This window comes from Callorhinus ursinus, unplaced genomic scaffold (genome assembly GCF_003265705.2).
Source record: "Callorhinus ursinus isolate GAN/ISIS: 27379988/994484 unplaced genomic scaffold, GSC_fseal_2.0 scaffold17, whole genome shotgun sequence".
Lineage (NCBI taxonomy): Eukaryota > Metazoa > Chordata > Mammalia > Carnivora > Otariidae > Callorhinus > Callorhinus ursinus.
Genome location: NW_027397079.1, coordinates 25,945,555 through 25,958,523, shown reverse-complemented (window position 1 = coordinate 25,958,523; position 12,969 = coordinate 25,945,555). Strand labels below are relative to the sequence as shown.

The 12,969-nt window shown below is 50.9% G+C and overlaps 1 protein-coding gene across 1 annotated transcript in view; it reads left to right on the top strand.

Moving 5' to 3' along the window:
- Positions 1 to 9,943, top strand: part of PRAG1 (PEAK1 related, kinase-activating pseudokinase 1) — a 49,654-nt gene extending 39,711 nt beyond the window's left edge. The window contains exons 5-6 of the mRNA XM_025885955.2: positions 437 to 1,194; positions 8,620 to 9,943. Coding sequence (XP_025741740.1) covers positions 437 to 1,194; positions 8,620 to 9,789 — 1,928 coding nt within the window. The 3' untranslated portion in view covers positions 9,790 to 9,943. The remainder of the gene's footprint in view (positions 1 to 436; positions 1,195 to 8,619) is intronic.
- Positions 9,944 to 12,969: the final 3,026 nt, after the last annotated feature.

Here is a 12,969-nt window from a genome sequence, read left to right as displayed (position 1 = left end):
GCATTGCTTGCAAAATGTGGGAAACAACCTAAGTGCCCATCACGAGAGGATCGGTTAAATAAATTATACTTGCATGGATGGTATGTTATGGGATCGCTGTTAAAAAGAATTGGATAGATCTGTACGTCTGATGTGAAATATCATCTTTGTGTAAATGTATGCTATGCATTTGTTTGGGTTGTTTGGCAGATCTCCAGAAGGATCCCTGGAAATTGCCAGCCGCAGTTTCCTCCGATGAAGGGGAGTTCGCTAAGGGACAGGGGAGGAGGAAGACTTCATTGGCACCGTATACCTTTCTTGCATTGTGAATTTTGTTCGCTCTGCATCTGTTGTCTCTAGAAAATAGATACAAATAAAATGAATTGCTTTGGCCGCGGGCCCCCGGAACTGATTGGCATTGGCCTCTAGTCTGATTGTTGCTATTTCTCAATTTCAGGCCCTCCATCTGAGCCAGCACACTCACCCACAAGCAGTGGGAAGAAGCTCTTTGCTCCTGTTCCGTTCCCTTCGGGCTCCACTGAGGATGTGTCCCCCAGCGGCTCCCCACAGCCCCCGCCTCTCCCCCAGAAGAAGTTAGTTAGCCGGGCAGCCTCTTCACCCGACGGCTTCTTCTGGACCCAGGGCTCCCCCAAGCCAAGAACAGCAAGTCCCAAGCTGAACCTCAGCCACTCAGAAACCAATGTCTGTGCCCACGAAGAGCCCCACTTCAGCTACTCCTCGAGCCCCAGGAGCCGCCATCATCATATCTTCTCCTCTTCTGAACCCCTGGAGAAAGCTTTCAAAGGCAACAGCCACTGGGTGCCAGTGCCAGGGCTGGCGGGCAGCAAGAGCGGGTGCGGGAGCCCCAGCCTCCAGTGCAAAGGGGTTCCCTCGGCCTCGTCCTCCCAGCTGAGTGTGTCCAGCCAGGCATCCACCAGCAGCACCCAGCTTCAGCTCCACAGCCTGCTGAGCAGCATCAGCAGCAAGGAGGGCACCTATGCCAAGCTCGGGGGGCTCTATGCCCAGTCCCTGGTCCGCCTCGTGGCCAAGTGCGAGGACCTCTTCATGGGCGGCCAAAAAAAGGAGCTGCACTTCAATGAGAATAACTGGTCGCTCTTCAAACTGACCTGTAACAAGCCCTGTTGTGACTCGGGGGATGCCATCTATTACTGTGCCACCTGCTCCGAGGACCCCGGCAGCACCTACGCTGTGAAAGTAGGTACCTCCCCGCCCTTCCCCCGCCCGCCCCCCCCCGCCCCCGCTTCCATTCTGCACTGCAGCCAGCTGGCCCCAGCTGTGACCGGGCTGTAGGCACAGGCTTGAAGCCTGAGCTTCCTGCTAACACTTAGTGCTCACCAATTTCTCCCTCAGCCCGGCCGGGGACACATTGCGGTAAGATCTGTAGTGTGAATGTGACATTCATCCTCTGCGTTCAGGAGTGAACCTATGTCATCGAGTTGGAAAACAAGTTGACTTAAATTTAAGGCAGCAGAGAGTTCATTCATTTATTCATCACATTTTTACAGAGGGCCTACTGCATGCCAGGTATTTTGTAAAGATCTGAGTTGATAAGAGGTGAACATGAGGTTCCTATGGAGCTTATAATCTAGGAAGGGAGATAGCCAATGAAGATACTGTTCTGCACATGTTAGAGCTGGAGAGAGCTAGGCCTAAGCATCATCTTGAGCAATGAGAGTAATTGCATCGATTAAGCATTTGCTATGCAATAGGCCTCTCGGGTGTACTCACTCCATGACCTCACAGTGTCGCAGTGCAGATAGGTTTTACAGGTGGGGAATCAGAAGCGCAAAATGATTAAGTGATCTGCCCACAGCCAGCTGGTGGCTGAGATGGCTGGGAATGCTGCTTTGTTTTGCCTGCAGCGCCCCTGCTACCACCTGTCAGTTAAGAAAAAGGAAGTTCTGAGAAGTTAAGTGACTAGCCCAAGGTAACACAGCTCCTGAATCTTTGCCCCCAGATCAGGGCTGTTGCTACCACCCCCCGCTCCCCATTGCTCTCTCAAGATGTGGCTCTCAGCAAGCTGGCCCAGCCGTCTGCACCCATCTGGCCACTCTGGTCTCTGACACACACTCTGGTCCTTCCAGGCGGCCCCTTCGCCCATCTTCTTTGGCATCCCTTGAATACCTGGTGGTTCGGTAGCTCTTCTATAAATGCAAGCTTTTGTGGGGAGCGAGGAAGGAAATGCTGAGCTCTCCAGAGATTCTTTTATTTCCAGTTAGAAAGAAATGCAAATAGTGAACTAACATGAAATGGTTTGGGGAGGAAGGTAGCTTCCTGCCTGCCAGTGGAGGTGTTTTTTTTTTTTAAATATTACGATTATTGGCCAAGGGAAATGGCAGTAACTTTTACTTTGAGCTTTTTCTCTAAAGAACTTGGTGACACCACCATAAAAGATGGGTAACCCCTGATTTATACATTCAGGGGCTATATATAATTATTTGCTGCCTTCCTAGGAAAAGACAGGGTGGTGGGGGCTGTGCAGCTACCAGGAGGATCCAGCCGGTGGTCCAGAAATCAAGGCCCCCAAAGGCAAGGCGGGTATGGCTGAGATGGCAGGCGCTAGACGGAGGCAAATGCCAAGGTCCTTTGGGAGAGTCTGTGCCTTTCTTGAGTCTCATCATCTCTCTATCTAAACCCAGCAGCTACATTCTTGATGAGCGATCCTGCCCTGCCACACTCCCCAACCCCAGTTAAAAGCAAAATAGAAACAATCCCAGTGTTTCCCTTCCCGTTAGGATGGTGCCGTATCCAGTCGAGGGGAAGTGAGTGCACACTCCAGTGAGCCGAACAGGAGAAGCCTGGGTATCACGGTCAGCCCAGATCCCAGCCAGTGAAGGGCCATACATGTGAGCTCCTGGAAGGCTGAGGCCAGGAGGTGCCTGGAGGGGGTTCTTCACTCTTGCTAGCCCCAGGGAACCTGAGGAGGTGATCTGTGAGCCACCTCTCCATCCCCTCCCTGGGGTCAAAGGGCATCACCCCCTGTCACCCGGCTCCTGAGGCTGAGCACTTGGGCTCAGTCACTGCCTCTCCATTTTGAGGAGGGAAGAACCTGGCGGAAGAGGCTTACTCCCTCTTGCCACGCGCTGGAACGTGACGTGACCCTGCTGCAAGAACCCAGGGCTGCCTGGCACAACTTCTGTCACTGGATCAGAACCTCGGGGCAGAGGGGTCTGGCTTTTATATATTTTTTTTAATAAGTTCATTTTCATTTTGTTTTTTTTTAAGACTTTATTTATTTGACAGAGAGTGAGAGAGAGCACAAGCAGGGGCAGTGGCAGGCAGAGGGAGAGGGAGAAGCAGGCTTCCCGCTGAGCAGAGAGCCTGATGCGGGGCTCGATCCCAGGACCCTGGGATCATGACCAGAGCTGAAGGCAGATGCTTAACCAATTGAGCCACCCAGGCTCCCCACGGTTTTTATATTTCTAAGTGCTTGTCATGTGCAGCTCGGATCTAGGACCTCCTAAAATAATGCGGAGTTAGCCACGTTCTCTGCAGAACATCCACCTTTCCCAGAGGAGGTAAAAAACAAGAGTCCCTCCTCATTTCATTAGGAATGTGAACCAGAAGGAGATGGGAAGATAGGCCCTGGCCCTCTAAGGAAGACAGTCCCTGGGTGTCCTTATTTGACTTTGCCAGAGACTTGGCAGCTCAAGAACTATCTCTGTCATGTACGGAAAGGAAATTCGGAGAAGAGCTTCAAATACTCAAGAGTCTAGGGAACAAGGGTATCAATCTGCAAGTGCGCCTGGCCTGGTAATTGTGGGGTGGGGGCTTTTGGAACATCCTTTCCCACGTGCAGCTGGTCCACTTCATTAGCGCTGCAGTCTAGACGGAATACAGTCATCTGGAAGCCGAGGGATGGAGCGGTCCCCCCCTCCCGTGCTGCCGCCCTGTCGCGGGCCTCGCTTCATCTGTGCCTGGGAAGCAGGAGCCTTGCTGGCGAGTCCCCATTAGCCAAAGCAGGCTCGCACCTGCTCCCACTAAACACTGGGCCCTCCTGTTTATGGGCTCAGTGCCCTGCAGCCGCCAGGAGATTAAAGCCAGCTCTTGAAGCCCTGCTCCGGGCATACGTGGTAGGGGGAAAAAGAAAAAAATCATCAGCTATGTGTGCGTTTTCAGAGCTGCTTTATTCCTCAGTCAGCTCCAACCCTAGTTGGGTAATTAGGGACCTGTGTTAAGCCAGCTGGGCCTTCTTTATTTAACAAACGTGAACTCGCCCAGATTTTTAACCACGAATGAGGCTGTGGCTCCGAAGTTTAAAGAGAGACTTGGCTCAGCCAAACGTTTGAAATTTGAGCTGAACCAAAGGTTTGTGTGGTCTTGCACCAAAACCCGAGCACAAACTCCTTGATAATGAGGTAGAGGGGGTGAGGGTGGAGAAGAAGCCTCCCTGCCCCTGTGCCCCTTCCTCTACCCACCCCCACCATGCAGCACCCTAAAAAAACGATCTCAGGGGGAGCCAGCCCAGGCCCCGCCCACCTTTGCTGACTCTCAGATGCAGGGCACGAGGAAGCTGTGACTGCTAGCAGAGGACCAGCTCGCTGATTTTGAAATGCATCCAGCCCAATTGCCATTTACTCTGCTCCTTCATTTACATGTCTGTGCAAACTGTCAGTGGTGTTTGCTGGGCCCAGGTTTTTGATAGCCTTGAGAAAAGGGATCCTCGGAAACACTTCCCAGGCCCTGGCCAGCTGTACCATCCAGGTGGGTACAGTAACCGCCAGCCGGCTCTGGATGGCCTCACCACAGGGCTCCAGCCAGACCTGCAGAACAATCACCATAGCAGCCTTGTCCAGTGAGTGCTCACCGTGGGCTGGTCACAGAGCTGAGAGCCACACCTGCCTTGTGTCATGGACTGCTCACGGTGACCCCAGGGGGAGAAGGCACCTATCACTGCCCCGATTGCAGAGGAGAAACCAGACTGAGACACGTCAGGTCGATCCTCATTCTTTGTGGACTCTGTATTTTGGAATTCACTCACTAAAATTTATTTGTAACCCCAGATCATTTTCTGTGGTCGCTGCCCGCACAGAGTAGGGGGAGATTTGAGTCACCTGAGGTACGACTTCCCAGCCCAGGTGCGACGAGATGAGTCCCTGGCTTCCTGTCTCAGCACTCACCTGTGAACATGTGTCCTTGTTGTGGTCTCTTGATTGCCTCATTCTTTCCACGTTTGTGTTTGTGTGGATGATTTCACCGTTGAAAATGACCAGGCTGAGCGCTCTCTGGTATTCCTGGGTGCCAGAAGGTTGCGATGTGCCTCTGGGTGGGTGTTAGGAAAGCTTCATTCGGGCCTGAGTTACAGTGCTGTCGGCCGTGAGTTCTGGGTTAGCGAATCAACAGTATCTGCTGCGAAGGTGTCTTCACAAAACGAGGTTCTGTACTGGCCCCGTTGGTAAAAATGTCATGACCAGATGCTGGTAAGAACTCTGCCTTCTGTTTCCCTTCGAAGCAGTGGGTCAGTATTCACTCGTAACGGGTTCGTGGCTACTTAATAGAACATAACTACTGCAAATCACAGTCGATTGTAACTTGCCAGTGTTTGCAGAGTTCGGAGTTAAGCCAAGGTCTTTTTCACTCCCAAGCCCATACTTTTGACCCCCAGAACACATCTCACTGGTACAATCTTGGACAAATAATTTAACCACTCGGAGCCTCTCTTTCCTCTTCTGTAGCAGCCTCTACCTCCCCCTTCCTCATCGGGTTGTCTGAGAGGTACTGAGACACTGTGTGAAAAATGCTTGGTAGGCACAGTGCCTCACACATGCAAGTTAGGCAGGTGTCTGTGGTGGCCAAGCAGCTCTCACGGGAGGAGAGTGACCTTGACCTCAGCAGCACTTTGCCCTCATAGCCCCAGATGGCACGGCAGACAGGTCTGTACACAGTGGCTGGGATCGAGATGCGAGACCACTTTTCGAGGACTGCAGATTCCTTTTTTTTTTTTAAGATTTTTAAAATTTATTTGAGAGAGAGAGAGAAAAGGTGCAGGTGCCCCTCCCTTCCTTTAATACTGTTTCAGAAGACTGCCATTTAAAAACCAAATACAGGGCGCCTGGGTGGCTCAGTTGGTTAAGCGACTGCCTTCGGCTCAGGTCATGATCCTGGAGTCCCTGGATCGAGTCCCGCATCGGGCTCCCTGCTCAGTGGGGAGTCTGCTTCTCCCTCTGACCCTCCCCCCTCTCATGTGCTCTCTCTCTCTCTCACTCTTTCTCTCAAATAAATAAATAAAATCTTTAAAAAAAGATAAAATAAAAACCAAATACAGGGGTGCCTGGGTGGCTCAAATGGTTAAGCATCTGTGCCTTCAGCTCAGGTTATGATCCCGGGATCCTGGGATCGAGCCCCACATCAAGCTCCTGGCTCAGCGGGGAGCCTGCTTCTCCCTCTCCCTCTGCCTCTCCCCCTGCTCATGTTCTCTCTCTCTGTATCTCTGTGTCTCAAATGAATAAATAAAATCTTTAAAAAAAATTAAAAAACCAAATACAGTTGGATGGGCTAGAAAGAGGAGTCTGCAACAATGCCCCTCAGATATGTGTTCCATAATCATTTCTGTTGGTGTAATAGGGAGCAGTGTCTGGGAGAAAATGTGCTGCCATTTTATTTCTGTTTTACTTCTGTAATAGAGAGATGACTAAATTAATGTGTAACCTCCCTCCTTACCCCCCTCCCCATGATCGTTTTTAAAAGTTTCCTCAGAGGCTGGACTCTCCTGCTGAGAAGGCTTGTATTGCAGCAATCTAAATAAATCTCCGTGAAAAGATGCTTGCAATAGAACTCCTGAAAATGTCCCCTGTTAGCAGGTGGCGCCTCACAAACACTGCTGTAATCCCTCACGGGTAGCAACGCAGCAGTCCAAAGGCTTATTCTGGGTTGTTTGCAGGATGATATGTTATAGGTAGAGGCGAGGGGCCCTTCTCTGCAGGATTGCACACCGACCCTTACCTTTCTGTAAAGCGTGGCCAAGGCTGCACTGTATCCTTTGGAGAGAGGAGACCACAGACCATCTTCTTTCCCTTTCATGTAATTACTGGGAAATCGAGGCCTGACCGAGGGCCATTATGTCTGGCTCAAGACTCTCCAGTTGTGGCAGCCAGAAGAGGGTTAGCGTTGCTGGAGATGCTCGGAGCGGGGGGGGGGGGGGGGGTGCTGGTGCTGTCATTAGTACAAGGGGATGTTCGAGAGGCAGGAAGGAGGTGGTCATTGGGGATTCCCCAGAGGAGTTTGAGATCACCTGCTTGTTTATTCCTACCTTCAGTTTCGAGGGTGCCTTGGGCTCTTTGGCATCCCTAACGCTGGAGACCTTTCTGTTTTCTTTCGGCTCTGTGACTCACCCTCGGAGGATATCGCGTGTGGCTTCCCTCTAGCAGTGCCAATTAATTGGCTGGCCCTGCAGGACATGGCATCTAGAAACTGGGGCAGCCTGAGGGAACTTGGCCACATCCTCGAGGGGCCTGCCTCTGTCTCTCAGATTCCCTAAGAAGGGAGCACCCCCATGGTCAGAAGGGATGGGGAGTCAGGCTGACAGCCTGTGTAAACTCCTGTCTGGCTTCCTGAGAATTTGTCCAGCCCACACCGTGGGCAGACGGATGTCTTCCTACTGATCCCCAGGTGCCACCCTGCATTTCGTTCTGCAGGAACCCCACTCCTGCTGGGTTATGTAGTAATTTTATGTCTAACTTTTTAAAAAAGATTCATTTAATAATTTTAGAGAGTGAGCAAGTGGGGGCGAGAGGTAGGGAGAGGGTGGGCAGAGGGAGAGAAAGAATTGCAAGCAGACTCCCTGCTGAGCATGGAGCCCAACTTGAGGCTCCATCCCAGGACTCTGAGATCACGTCCTGAGCTGAAATCAAGAGTCAGCCGCTTTAACCAATTGAGCCACTCAGGCACTCCCTATGTTTAACTTTTAAAGAAATTGCCAAACTGTGTTCCAAAGTGATGGCACCATTTTCCACTCCATCAGCAATGTGTGAGGGTTCCCATTTCTCTACATTCTTCCAGACACTTGTTATTGTCTGTCATTCTTATTATAGATGTTCTAGTGGGCGTCAACTAGAACCTCACTGTGGTTTTGATTTGCATCTCCCTAATGGCTACTGATACGGAGCATCTCTTCAGGTGCCTATGGCCATTTATATATGTCTTTGGTAAAATGCCTATTAATATCTTTTGCTCACTTTTGATTGGGTAGCTTATCACCTAATTATTGAGTTATAAGAGTTTTCTGTTCAATTTTATTAAAAAAAACATTTATCAGCTATGTACTTTGAGTTTTCTCCAGCCTATGACTTGTCTTTTCCTTTTCTTAATGGTGTCTTTAGAAGCATAAAAGCAGAATTTTGACCATTATCTACTTTTTTCTTCTGTGGTCTATGCTTCTGGTATGGTATCTGGCAGCTCTTTGCCCAACCCAGAGTCTCAAAGATTCCTGTGTTTTCTTTGAAAATGTGCATTTTTGGCTTATACACCTAAGTCAGTGTGATCCATTTTGAGGTAATTTGTGTGTATGGTGTAAGGGTTTCAGTTCACCTTTTTGCAAATGGATACCCAAATATCCCAACACCATTGGTTGAACAGGATGATGGAGTCCACTCTTGACCTGACTTTGCCTTTTCCCCACAGATCTGCAAAACCCCTGAGCCCAAGACAGCCTCCTACTGCAGCCCTTCTGTGCCCGTGCATTTCAACATCCAGCAGGACTGTGGCCACTTTGTTGCCTCGGTGCCCTCCAGCATGCTCACCTCTCCGGACGCACCCAAGGACCCTCTGCCTGCACTGCCCTCACACCCCCCTGCCCAGGAGCAGGACTGCGTGGTGGTCATCACCCCGGAGGTGCCCCACCAGACCGCCTCTGACTTTGTGCGGGACTCAGCCACCAGCCATCAGTCCGAACCGGAGGCTTACGAGCGGCGCGTGTGCTTCCTGCTTCTGCAGCTCTGCAACGGGCTAGAGCATCTGAAGGAGCACGGGATCATCCACCGGGACCTGTGCCTGGAGAACCTGCTGCTGGTGCATTGCTCCCCGCAGGCCTCCCCCGGCCCCGCCTCTGCCACCCCCACGCCCCCTGTCTCCTCTGCCACCTCCAGTGCCCCCGCCCCTGCTGCATCCCCTTCCCCTCCTGCCGCTCCCCCCGCCAGTGTCACTCCCAGTCCCTCAGCTGCCCCCGCCTGCCAGGAAGGGCCCAGGGAGAAGTACCTGCCCCGGCTCATCATCAGCAACTTCCTGAAGGCCAAGCAGAAGCCAGGCGGCACCGCCAACCTGCAGCAGAAAAAGAGCCAGGCCCGGCTGGCCCCCGAGATCGTGTCTGCCTCCCAGTACCGCAAGTTCGATGAGTTCCAAACGGGCATCCTCATTTACGAGCTGCTCCACCAGCCCAACCCCTTCGAGGTGCGTGCGCAGCTGCGGGAACGGGACTACAGGCAGGAAGACCTGCCCCCGCTGCCCGCCCTGTCCCTCTATTCGCCAGGCCTGCAGCAGCTCGCCCACCTGCTGCTGGAGGCCGACCCCATCAAGCGCATCCGCATCGGCGAGGCCAAGCGGGTGCTGCAGTGCCTGCTGTGGGGGCCGCGGCGGGAGCTGGTGGAGCCGCCGGGAACGTCGGAGGAGGTGCTGTGCGGTACACTGCACAACTGGATCGACATGAAGCGCGCCCTGATGATGATGAAGTTTGCCGAGAGGGCGGTGGACCGCAGACGCGGCGTGGAGCTGGAGGACTGGCTGTGCTGCCAGTATCTGGCGTCCGCGGAGCCGGGGGCCCTCTTACAATCGCTGAAGCTCCTGCAGCTTTTGTGAGCCCAGCCCCCGGCCCCGCCCTGGAGCGGCCTGCTTCCCTGCCTGACCCCAGATTCCCCCCCCCCCCCCCCCCCCCCACCCCCCCGCGCGCGCCCAACCTTGCCTAGGACACGCCCGCCTCCCCCTGGGAAATGGTACAAACGACTGTCATATTTGGATGTAATATATATAAAAAATATCTAAATATGAAAGACTGCGGCTGTCATTGCCCACTCCGGCCTCCCCTCGTTTCCAGGTCCCCCCAGTTTCCCCCTGCAATCATGTCCACTTCTGGCTCGTCGCCAGGGCCTGGGGACAGTTCTGCCAACAGAGCGAAGCCTGCATTCTGGCTTCGCTGCCTCCTCATGGGATCACTTCACCATCTGGTCAAATGGCTATTTAAAAAAAAAAACAAAACCTAAATTTAAAAAAAAAAATTGGGGGTTGAGTCATTAGCAAAACTCTTTTATCGCCAAGTGCCCGGGTGTGTTAATATCTTGGTGGGTTAAATTGCACCTAAGCTTCTGAGCCGTGGCTTCAAGACCACTTGAGGGGTCCGTATCTCACATTTGTGAGACAGAGCAGCAAGCGACTCAGCCCTGGGCGTGTGGCCACCAGTTAACCTTCCCTGCTCCCTTCCCCACCCAGCAGCCTCTTAGAACCGGACCCAACTGTGAGCCCAGCAGAGGTTCCGAATTCAACCCCACTGCTCCAGATCCGTTTCCAGTGTGCTAAAGCTGGTTGCCGTTTGTATGGGTCAGAGTCCTCGCGGAAGCGGAATCTACCCCAGATGGTTCAGATGAAGAAAATTTAACGGGGTCACTTAGAAAGGCGTGGGCAGGGTTAAGAGCAAAAAGGATAGATGATGAGGCAAAAGCGTGGAGCTGAGGTGGGAGAACTAACTAGCTATTCACCCTCCATTTCCCACCTGTCATCCCCAGGCCAAGCCCAAGGCGGGCTGCGGGGATGGAGTCCGCAGGAATGGCCTCCTTGGGGCAGGGAATGGGGAAGGATGGGCTGGGCCTGGCGGGGCAGGCAGCATGCTGCCTCTTGCCTGGACTATGCTAGAGAACAGCAATACCAGAATAAAACAGAGGTGTTCCCGCTCCCAGACCAGTAGTTTCCCTGCTGTCCTAAGCTTCCGGTTTCCATTTGTAAAACACATGTATTCAACACGCTTACTGGCACCTACTACCCACTGCAGTCAGTATTTGTCACTATGCCTTTAAAGCTCATGGAGAGACTTAGGAAGCACCGGATCTTTTCTCTACAAACTAGAGGCACAAAATGTTACTAATTACTCATTTGAAGGAGGACAGCCCCCGAGACCCTCGGATTTCTACCTAAATGGTAATCTTCCACCTTGCGAGCTAATTAATTTCTAAAACCTTGTTAATAACTATGGACAATTGTAAAACAAATGCAAAGATCTTAACGGATGTCCTAGAAATCTGGGAATGTGGTGAGCAACCAGGACAGGGAAATCTCGCGGGTCCCCTTCTGCATATTAATTTCACTCCTTTCGGACTACAGGTAAATATGCCCCCATTTCCCTGCGACAGCTGTGAAGAGAGAGCCCGCGCAGCACACTTGCCTTGTCAATTGCTGTTTGAGCATTGAGGAAAGAACTGAATAAGCCCGCTTCCAACTCTATTTGGACAAGAGAAAAGAGCCTTCGAACATGGAAATCATAGTTCTTCATAGGACCTGTCTGTTTCGGGGGCGATATTTTGTCAGTGGTTTATTCCTGGGAATTTTCCGGCCACACCCTCCGCCCTCGATTTGCTGTCCTTTGCTTTCTGGTCTTTTCTCACTTCAAGTAAACAAGCAAACAATGGGGAGGGAGGAAACATTCTGCCAAGGGAATGCAGCGCCAGTTGGAAACGCATGTCTCAAGGCACATTTTAAATGTCTGAATGAATGACACCTTTTATATATGCCACCCACTTCAGGGGAAAAAAAATAATTGAGATGGTAGAAAAGGTTTTAAAACCAAATTATTCCAAAAGTAAAGGTGAGAAGAAATGATCGCAAAATAGTCCAGTTGAGAAGAATGATAACAAACACCAAACTTACTTCTGAGTTGTCCACCAACGTAGAAAAAGCAGAAAACAGGGGCTTGCAGAATTCTTTGTGGAATTTCAGGGGACAGTTCAGTTCGTCATGAGGACCAGGCCTTTTCCCAGTGTGCGCTTCTGAAGGGAATTTGTCAAGGATTTCCTTGTTTAAAGACACTGGATAATGTCCCCAGTAGCAGTGTTTGTTTTTTGGTGGTGGTTTTTTTTTTTAAAGACATTTTCCTAGATAGGGCAATTTCTCATATTCACTATTGGTGAAATCCAAGTGGGTAACATTCAAGTCTATTTCCATCGAGGTGATTATACAGGGTACTTGCCACCCATTCATCTCCGTGGGTTGTTGGCCTTTTCCATAAATGGTAAATCATGTGACTACATATTTTCGGTTGGGCAAATAGCTTTAGCCACTCTAAACTCAGGGGCTCAATATAATTGGGTGGTTTTGTTTTTTGTTTTTTGTTTTTTGTTTTTTGCCTCAAAATACACCTGCAATGCACAGCTTTATCTCCCAGAAAGCTCAAGCACTAAGTAGATAACATCCAGAAAACATTATTTTGTTCCACAGGGCTGAGGTTCAGAACAAGCAGGGACTTTGGTATAATGCCGGGCTCCTAACCCTTGGCTATTCAATACTCCTGGCATCTGTGGACTTACCGTCTCCTATTTACTTGGCTTGAGACCCAACTACTGGTATTTAAATCTCCAAATTTGTTTTTCTCTCCAGCTCTGAGTCAGGTCGCCCCCAAATCCTTTTCACATTTGTAATCTTTGTTGTTAATGGGGCCTTTCCCGTTTTCATGCCAAGATGTGGACTCTTTTTTCTTCTCCTCAGTTCTTTCCTGTAGGCGTTATGAAGCCGTACTTCTAAATTGTTATATCCTTGCCAGAAGCAAGATATGCACTTCAGGGGATTATTTATTTATCATAACACATGGCTCAGATCTAAAAAGACAGGGCTCTGGGGAGCTGTAGTTACCAGTCTGTGTAACACTTTCTGGTTCTCAAGAGCTCGGGGCTGGAGAAAATTCTTTTGTGATACGCACTTGCACACAAACAATTATAATGATTTTGAAGAGGGAAGACACATGTTACTTTAATGACTGCTCTGAAATCCCTTCTTTAA